This window comes from Bos javanicus, chromosome 6, assembly GCF_032452875.1.
Source record: "Bos javanicus breed banteng chromosome 6, ARS-OSU_banteng_1.0, whole genome shotgun sequence".
NCBI lineage: Eukaryota > Metazoa > Chordata > Mammalia > Artiodactyla > Bovidae > Bos > Bos javanicus.
The window spans coordinates 110,539,112-110,549,486 of NC_083873.1; the positions used below are offsets into that span (position 1 = coordinate 110,539,112).

At 38.8% G+C, this 10,375-nt stretch overlaps 1 protein-coding gene across 9 annotated transcripts in view; it reads left to right on the plus strand.

Moving 5' to 3' along the window:
* Positions 1 to 10,375, plus strand: part of CPEB2 (cytoplasmic polyadenylation element binding protein 2) — a 68,943-nt gene that overhangs the window by 55,709 nt on the left and 2,859 nt on the right. For all 9 annotated transcript variants that reach the window (XM_061420850.1, XM_061420848.1, XM_061420849.1 and 6 more), the window contains 4 exons: positions 4,808 to 4,926; positions 5,193 to 5,307; positions 7,209 to 7,390; positions 9,249 to 10,375. The exon at positions 9,249 to 10,375 is cut by the window's right edge and continues 2,859 nt beyond it. In XM_061420850.1, coding sequence (XP_061276834.1) covers positions 4,808 to 4,926; positions 5,193 to 5,307; positions 7,209 to 7,390; positions 9,249 to 9,476 — 644 coding nt within the window. In that variant the 3' untranslated portion in view covers positions 9,477 to 10,375. The remainder of the gene's footprint in view (positions 1 to 4,807; positions 4,927 to 5,192; positions 5,308 to 7,208; positions 7,391 to 9,248) is intronic.

Below are 10,375 nucleotides of genomic sequence, written 5' to 3' on the forward strand. Positions count from 1 at the left end.
GAAATAATATCAATTACTCTGTGTTTTCTTTTAGAATTGAATATGAGTACATCTTTGTATAAAAACTAATAGAGTAATTTGTAGAGGTCGGTAACAATGTATCGAGTGAGGCAGAATGTTTCTGAAAACTGTTGCACTTCAAGCCAGTCAAGAATCATCAGAGACTTGCTATGCCTTCTCTATAATGATTTGATAATGATTTCAAAGGCTTGTATCAACAAATATTTGAGTCGTTTTTCTGCCTAAGGTATCCTTCTCAGTAGCTTGGGCATAGACATATAAAAAAGTGTCTCCGCTCAGTAAAATTAAGAAATGTATCAGTTCAGTCACTCAGTCGTGCCAGGCCTCCCTGTCCATCACCAGCTCCCGGAGTTTACCCAAACTCATGTCCATTGAGTCAGTGATACCATCCAACCACCTCATCCTCTGTCATCCCCTTCTTCTCCTGCCCTCAATCTTTCTCAGCATCAGGGTCTTTTCAAATGAGTCAGCTCTTCGCATCAGGCGGCCAAAGTATTGGAGTTTCAGCTTCAACATCAGTCCTTCCAATAAACACCCAGGACTGATCTCCTTTAGGATGGACTGGTTGGATCTCCTTGCAGTCCAAGGGACTCTCAAGAGTCTTCTCCAACACCACAGTTCAAAAGCAGCAATTCTTCTGCACTAAGCTTTGTTTATAATCCAACTGTCACATCCATACATGACCACTGGAAAAACCATAGCCTTGATTAGACAGACCTTTGTTGGCAAAGTGATGTCTCTGCTTTTTAATATGCTGTCTAGGTTGGTCATAACTTTCCTTCCAAGGAGTAAGCATCTTTTAATTTCATGGCTGCATTCACCATCTGCAGTGATTTTGGAGCCCCAAAAAATAAAGTCAGCCACTGTTTCCCCATCTGTTTGCTATGAAGTGATGGAACCAGATACCATGATCTTCATTTTCTGAATGTTGAGCTTTAAGCCAACTTTTTCACCTTCCTCTTTAACTTCCATCAAGAGGCTTTTTAGTTTTCTTCACTTTCTGCCATAAGGGTAGTGTCATCTGCATATCTGAGGTTATTAAGAAATGCATGAAGTGAGAATAAAATACAAACCCATGAATATTTCAAGTTGTCCTTAAGTGTTCCAGAGATGACAAGAGAGTAATATATACTCTGTTGGTGAATTTAGATAGAGAAGAAAACGAATGGTCAGGAAAAACTCAGTTACATAAAGAGATAAGATGTGCAGAGTTACATATTGCTAGGATACTGCAGTGACTGATCCAGAGAAGAGACATCACAAATGGAGCTAACATTCGTTTGAGCAAAGTGATGCCACCATCAGTGGGCAGAGGAAGAATCACCTGCCTGGAGTGAGCAGGGGGAGAGAATTTAGCCTGAATCCAGCCAGTCGTGGCAGATCCTCATAGGTGAATGAAAGAAAGGGGTAGATTGAAAGACTTTACTTTGAATATCATTCAAATGTAATTTTAGAAATAAAAAAGTACACCATTATTCTCATGGCTGAGTGGATTTTTCAAGCCTGGGGAAAAGACTCCAGTAGATCTATTGAATAAGCTGATTTCGACTCTGGGAAAGGAAACATGTCAGAGTTATTGGCATCCAAAAACCAGCTCAGGGTTTCTGGTGATAAATTGTTCAGGCCATCTCCACCTTTATCATTGAGAATTATAGAACTATGAGTGGTGTCGTTTTTTAGAGAATGGAATAATGCAGTGATTTATATATATGTGATTTATATATATGTGATTTTTATGTATATATATATATACATACACACACACACACACATATATGTATACACACACATACGTTAAACTCCAGGAGTTGGTGATGGACAGGGAGGCCTCGCATGCTGCAGTCCGTGGGGTTGCAAAGAATCGGACACAACCGAGTGACTGAACTGAATTGAACCTTTAAATTTTATGGAATCCTTCGAGCCTGGATCTCAGGCAGCTTTTAGAATCTACTTATACCTATGGACCTCTCTCCATGTACTCTAAATTTTCACATGATTTTGGACTTTGCTGGATCTGGAGGTCTTGCATCCTTGGTTTAGAGAGAAAGCTAGCTTCATGTTGATATAGATGTTCATTTCCTAGCTTGGTTTTAATCTGTTGTTCAGTGTTATGATCTTGTCTTTTATAGTTTATTTTACCAAATGTTCAATAAAAATGCCTGTTAGTTCTGGACGTTTCTGCCTAAATTACCATCATCCTTTGTCTGGACCATGTCAGACATATGACTTAGTCTGTCCACATCTCTGGATATCCTGTGTTTCTCCCACAACACAGCATGAGTTATATCTATTAATGTCAGAACCTATTAATTTTGAATTTTTCCAATAATCTGTCAGACTGTGTCTTTACTCATCTTTGTATCCTCAGTAATTCATGGGTTGAAATTTGCCTAATAAGTGATATAAACAACTAGAAATACTATAGGATGGTTTATCCTTTGGCCTGAAGTAGGTAGAGGAAAGCTTCACTGTGAAAATTTGAACTAAATCTGAAGGAGATTGTGCAATTTAGATAGATTAAAAAAGCTGTTCAGAAGAGTTGCAGGCAGGGATTGAAGTACAAGTTTAGAAAGGTACTGGAATTAGTTTCTATCAAGACAGGTACACATTTTCTGCGTGGACTTCTTGTTCAGATAAGGGGTGGATTTAAGCCTAGTCAGATAGGTTGATTTCTGATTTCATGAAACAGAAGAGCTGCTGTCATTGTTACTATTGCATTGTTATTGTTATTGTAATTTTGTGGTAGTTATTTTCTCAAACTGAAAACAAGAAAAACAACAAAAAATCAGTAGTGGCAAATCATAGTATTTTGGTACAGTTATAGTTGATTGTACCCATTGCCAAAGACCAGTGTTCCTAAACCTTGCACATTTGTGCATTTTTGTCATTGCTGGAATTCATCATTCCATGGTTTGGAAAACACTGGTGTAGAAACATCCAGTTGATGAAGTTGCCTTGTAATTGAGGTAGTGGCTTGAGCCCTTGAATGCTGAACCGCACTTATACACACCTGTCCTTTGCAGTGAATAAGGTTCACCTTGAGTAAATATTGTTGTTCGCCAGGTCATTTGGGACTGTTTGCAACTCCATGGATTGAATGTAAACATTAGCGTGCACTGATAAATTCTAAAGAACATGTTAGGTGGTATTTTTGGTGAGACTATTTTAATATTTAGTGGCTTGCCTTAGCTAGATTAAAATTTATCTGCCATATTGCTTAATTTTTGTGATACAAATATTTATTTCCTAATAATCACAAAAATAATTTAGCAATTTAAAATGTTAATATAAAAACTAGCATCATAAAACATAACATTAAAAATTTAATTTAAAATGCTCTTTTAGTAAATTGATCTTATACCCCTTCATTATTACAAAACAGTTATAGCTCTCAGAACCGTAGCTTGTATCAAAATTAATGCCTTCACATATAGAAAGCCAGTCTTTATTTTCTCATTTTTTCCAGATGTTTCCAACAATGATAAAAGTCTAAGATATGTTTCTGATCTTGCATAATCATACACATGGAAGTTTCTATTTGTGTAGAAATAGAAGTGGTTTTATTGCTTATTTGTGCAATCAAATATAGTAATTTTATTAAAATGAAGTACTTCTTTTGTGTGTCATATCAGATCTTTGTGGCACTGAAAGCGATTATTGGCAATAAGCTGTGTTTCTTTTAACTTCTAGTAAAACATGAACTCACTCTTCCCATTGTTTAATGGAACAAACATGGATGGCCTGTTTGATGGCATTTTCATACTGGGACTAGATTTCATTGCTTTAAATTTGTTTGCATAGAAATCTTGTCAAGGGAAAGGGGTGTTTTTAGGTCACTTATAGTTATCTGCTACTGGGAATAATCACATAATAGTAAACTTGTAAATTTTGATGCCTTCTTTTTATAATGAAGTCTGTTCTGCCTGATGGATACATAATATCTGATTAAAGGTTGACAACTGGTTGTCACAAGGAAAGGAGGAAGGGCATATTTCCAAAAAAGCATAGGAATCTAAGCAAGAACTTGACTCCAAAGTACAAACCCAGTCTCCATACTGTTTGGAAAAAGTGTTCTGCTGCTCAGCCACTTTGAGACTTGATTTAAAAGTCTGACCTATCCTGAAGGAATCTGTTTCATTCCAGCCTCCCTAAGAGAGTTTTCTTAGTATCATTTAGAAGTGGTCAGGTTGACTATGGAATTTTCCCCTACTTACAGGAATTCCAGGGCCTTTCCACATGTGCTCCTCCCACCTGCCCAAGAGTATGCTCTAGAACTTGTCTTTCCCTGAGGGCACCTGAAGAAAATTGTAGCTTCTGCTGGACTCAACTGGTTAATCCAGCCAAATTGTTTAAGGAGACAGTATCAACCTTAGAGCAGATCTAGGTTTGAAATTAATCAACCAACTACTTGCTTATGTGACTGGCTTTGGGCAAGTAATTCAACCACTTGACACCTCAGGGTTTGTTTTGTTTTTCTTTTTCTTTTTTTCTGTAAATTGGGAATAATGTTTTCATGGACTTACTCTGAGAATCAAATATTTATGTGAAGCTCTTAGTACAATATCAGATACTAAATGCTCTATATAAAGTAGTTAATTTACCGAGTGTTTGTGTTTGTGTGTATTCTACAGGTTGTTGTGTTCTCCAATAGAAATGTAATGATTGTAGTCCTATTTGATAGTTCATTTTTTATCTACTTCAAAGGTGTGTGTTTTCTAAACAGTACTGAAGTTTGGGATGAAATCACTGACCTTGACTTACTGCCTCATTTTCATGGCTGTTACAGGCTATGCATTCCTTCTCTTTCAAGAAGAGAGTTCAGTTCAGGCACTGATTGATGCTTGTATTGAAGAGGATGGAAAACTCTATCTGTGTGTTTCCAGCCCAACCATCAAGGACAAACCTGTAAGTAAATGCTACTCAAACTTGAAGCTACAAATGAAAGTTTTCCAAAAACTGTTTTGAAATGATTATTAGTGAAAAAACTACTGCATTAAGGGTTCAGTTTTTAAAACTTCATATAACTTACAGTATCTAGATTACAATATTAACAATTTGTTTCCCAAACCATCTGTCCAAAATTCTGAATTATGAAAGCACCACAATTGGCAGAAAGCTCATCAGCTATTAAAGCAGCGAGACCTAAGGCCGTAGTATCATCTTCTTCACAGGTTCAGATCCGTCCTTGGAATTTGAGTGATAGTGACTTTGTGATGGATGGTTCTCAGCCTTTGGATCCTCGAAAAACAATTTTTGTTGGAGGTGTTCCTAGGCCATTGCGGGCTGGTAAGTAGAATGTTAACAAATTTTGTTTCTTTACAAAAATCATTTAACATGAATTGATTCAGTAAACATTGGGCACCTATTGTGTATATATCACCACTGGATCAGCTAAGGGCAGATTCTCCTCCAACAGCTGCTTGCTGGAGAATCGAGACAAATTCTAAAAACTGCTCTTGAGACCATTAAGGAACTGGGGAATAGGACAACCATCTATCACTATGTATAGCTAACTCCAGACAGACTCTATAAGAAGAATCCACTCAGGCACTTAAGTCTGCTTAAGTGTAACTGTCCAAGATGTGAGAATTTGGGGTCTGTTTATTTGATGCAGGTTGATTCTGATATCTGAAAGACACTTTAGATACCTGAATGACAGACTTATGTTCATCAGTCATCAGAATCCAGAGATCTACCAGAAGATGTCATATGGTACATAATTATAGACATAAATGCCCTCAGTACAAGCAGGTTTTATGATACTGTGCACCCTTGTGAAGTGTGTTAGCTCCTTGCATCACTGAGAACACCCTCTTCCAGTATGGGAGGTGCATGTTAAAGGACTGTTCACGCGTGTAAATACTTACAGGTACACCTACTACAAAGACGCACTATAGGAAACAGAAGGGCATAAAGCAAGGAAACGTGATGCAGCCTAATATTTTCAAAATACCTGTATTTGAGCTGACATATGAAGATTGAACAGAAGGAGTTTGTGTGGAGTGTGTTTCAGATAAAGGGGTCAAGCATATTCAAAGACATTCAGTGGAGGGAGGCCAACTGCATCAGAGGGACTGAGGGGAGTCCAGAGTCACCACCTAAGGTATAAGGAATGAGGGAAGAGACACAGAAGACACTGAAAAAGTAAATAGCGGTCAGATCATAAAAGTCTAACAGCTAATTTGATATTTATCCTCAGAGCAGTGGGAAACCAATGAAGGGTTTTTAAGTAAAAGAGAGAGACATCATATTTGCATTTTTGAAAGACTAGTTTAGCTGATGACTTGTGCAGGGGAGAGTTGAGTTGAGAGTAGATATAGGTGGACCAATTCTGAAGCCTGTTATTACAGTCCAGGAGACAGTTAGCAGTGGCTTGGATTAGTGGTGGTGGTGGTAGAAGAGCCAAGTGAACAAGTGTTACAGGTATTTATGAAGTAAATGCAAAGGCTCAATCTCAATTTTCAGTCTTAAGCTACTAGGTAGACAGTGGTACCATTACTAAGAAGATCAAGAACACTGGAGTAGGTGGAAGAAGATTGTGGTTTTGAAGACTAGTTTGTGCCTCCATTCAGAGTTCCCAAGCAGAAATTTCAGTTAAGCCATTGCCATCTGCAATATCTTCAAGAGAATCACCCTTGGTGCTGTTTTGAAAATAAACTTGGGGGTGGGAAGAGCACGGATGAGAAACGAAGTGATAAAGCTATTGCCATGATCTGATGAAAAATAACGGTACCTTGAAACAGAATGTTAGTCATGGAGGCAGAGCAGTTGGATTCTAGATATGTCTGGAAATCAAGTTCATGGGATTGCATGCACTGAGGGAAACAGAAAAAATAGGAAGGATGAAGCCAAGCCTCTTGAGTTGGCAACTTCATCTTTTCCATCACTTACTGAGTCAGTGAAAACACACTGGGGCACGCATAGACAGGTAGCGAAAGGTCAGGAGCACCGTGTAGGACGCAGTGCCTGCTACAGGGCCTGTTAGATATCATATGACTGGTCCAGTGGGCAGCTGAGCAGTCCACTTCTGTGGTGAGAACAGATGGTCCCTAGTGTGCAAGACAGAGGACTGGATCTAGAAGAGAGCATTATCCTGTTGACTTTCACTTAAAAAAAAAATACTTTAAGACTGTTGATTCATTCACTGTGTTCTCTCCCATTTGATGTGCACTTCTTTTCTTTTCCAGTGGAGCTTGCTATGATCATGGACCGGCTGTATGGTGGCGTGTGTTATGCAGGGATTGATACAGATCCAGAGCTGAAATATCCAAAAGGTGCTGGTCGAGTTGCTTTCTCCAATCAGCAGAGCTACATTGCTGCCATCAGTGCCCGGTTCGTTCAGCTTCAGCACGGTGATATTGATAAACGTGTAAGTTGCATATTGGAAAATCATTCAAGTCCTGTAAGCTGCTGATCCAAAGCTTACTGGGTTTCCCTGGTGGCTTAGATGGTAAAGAATTTGCCTGCAATGCAGGAGACCTGTGTTCGATCCCTGGGTCAGGAAGATCCCCTGGAGAAGGGAATGGCAACCCACTCTAGTATTCTTACCTGGAGAATTCCATGAACAGAAGAGCCTGGTGGGCCACAGTCCATGGGGTCACAAAGAGCTGGACGTGACTGAACAACTAACTTTCACTTTTTTTTTCAGGTTTATCCTAACCCTAACCATGAAATATTAGGTTGACCAAAAAGTTCCTTTGGGTTTTTCATAAGATCGTACTGAAAATGCACTTTTTGACCCATACAAATGTAAATAAAAATGTTATTTCATTACTTTCCTATCAAATGTTCTACAGTTCTTTTTATCAGTCAGCTAAGTTGTTTCCAGTTTGTTGTTATTGTATTTGTTCAAAATAATGCTGAAGAAAATACCCTTATATGTTTATTTTCTATACACATGCAAGTATTTCAGTAGAATACACTCAAAATAGAAATCATCAGGTCATTATTTTTTTACCTTGGGCAAACCAAGCCATTTAAACACTCAGTTTTCTCTCCTCTCAGGAAGTGCAGAGATCTTAGACTGCCTGGCACTATTCAGTCAGACAGAAGCAGTAACCTGTCATTCATAAAGTTCTCACAAGCCAGAAAGTAAGGCTGTTGCAGCTAATAGTGGCCAGTGCTAATTCACAGAGTATTTTACCAGGTACCAAGCACTGTTTTACATGCTTTTACTTGCGTCATCTAATCCTCACAACTCTAGGAAGCAGGGTCTGGTGCCTTTCTCATCGCACAGGTATGGAAACTGAGGTCAAGAGCTTTAGCATCAAGAGCCGACTTAAGTCTGAGACCTTCTCCTGAGTCACACTGTCACAGTGGGACTTTGACTTCTGTCTTACTAGTTCTCAGAAGTCTAGACATGCCTTTCATAGAATCATCCACAGCTCTGGTTTAGTGGTACCAGTTATTTATGAGCAGGGCACAGCTCTCACCTGCAGTAGAGCAGTATTGCCAGGACCAGGGGCTGTTACAGTTGTGCCATCTCACCGGTGGGGCTGGGAAGAGAGAACAAAGGTGTAAGTGCATTTGTCTTCCATGCCCTGCTCATTTTAACTCACGGTTACCCCCACCTCTGAGAAGATCAACACACAGGTGTGTTAAAGATGTCAACTTCAAGAAAGGTGAGGGTGGAATGTTTTGTGAATCAATTAGGATTTTACAGTTTTTATAAATTATTTTTTGTATTTGGGGAATAAAGTGATGTAAATAGTATTCAATTAATAGTTTTCAGAAGAAACATATCAAAATACAATAAAATTACCAAACTAAGTGCTCATTGAGTCACATGGTCAATTATGAACCTAAGACCTATAAAAAGATTACTGCAAGAACAAAATGATGTACTTTGAACCTACAGGGTGGTGAAACTGGGCTTCCCTCCATAGCTCAATTGGTAAAAACTCTTCCTGCAATGCAGGAGACCTAGGTTTGATTCCTGGGTCAGGAAGATCCTCTGGAGAAGGAGATGGCAACCCACTCCAGTATTCTTGTCTGGAGAATCCCACGGACAAAGGAGCCTGGCAGGCTACAGTCCATGGGATTGCAAGAGTCTGTCATGACTTAGTGATTAAACCACCATGGCGGAACTATCATGCTAAGAATATGCCTCTTCCTTTCAGCATTGAGTGCTGCTCCATTTCTCTAGAACACTGCATGAACCTCTTAAATCAGTGCTAAAGTGGGGTCTGAAGCGGACTTGACAGGACTTGTCTTCCCTCTTTTTCTAGGTGGAGGTGAAGCCATATGTGCTGGATGACCAGATGTGTGATGAGTGCCAGGGCGCACGCTGTGGTGGGAAATTTGCTCCCTTTTTTTGTGCCAATGTCACTTGCCTGCAGTATTACTGTGAGTTTTGTTGGGCAAATATCCACTCCCGTGCAGGACGTGAGTTCCATAAGCCATTGGTAAAGGAAGGTGCTGATCGCCCACGTCAGATCCACTTCCGCTGGAACTAAGAACAGCTGACCGGCCTCTGTTCAACAAGGAAAGAAAGGGTGCATGTGGCTTACTGTGTCTGAAGATACTGACATGCAGAAGAAATAAGTGCATTCTTCTGCTTTCACCCCAGCTATCAATACATGCATCTTTATCAGCAGCCAAAACACTACAAGCCTCTTGTTTTTCACCAAAACCCTACATCTCAGGCTTACTAATTTTTGTGATATTTTCATGTTAAAATAAAATGTTCTTTTGTATTTTCTCCAAGTTATTTTTATATGTAAAGTTAAAATTAGATATGAGAATGTTTTGCGTAGGGGCAAACAGTCTGCTGCTATATAGTGGGTGAAGCGTGCACTTATTTCTAAACGTGGGTTTTTAACTTTAAGATCTGCCCCAGTAATTTACCAAAGGTAGCAAAATAATAGTGAAGATGGAATATGTCTGCTACAAAGGCTTATTTTTATTGTTGCTATTTTCAGTGTATACATAAACTAAAAAATTAGGGTTGTTTTTTTGCTCTCCATTTTGACTTGCAAGAAATAATACCTCAAGATAATCTGATTTATTAGCTATTTTTAAACATTTTTAATCACAAGCTGTATTAGCTTTGCTGCTATATAGGTGTTATGTGTAAATGCCACCTATTAATACGGGATTGAAAACGTTAGAGACACACTGCATTGCAGATAAAATGCAGGCAGCACAATATGGCCTAAACTGCCATAGTTTTAGAATGTGAAAAAAAAAATGCATGTTTACTTACCTGTATACACCATATGCATGCACTAGAATTATTAACAAGAGGTGAGGTATTGCAAATGTTCAAAAAAGCTCTCTTGAACTAGGTAGCATGAACAAATTATAAAATTTGTTTAAAAAAGCAAACTTGCATGCATTATTGTGACTTCAAGTT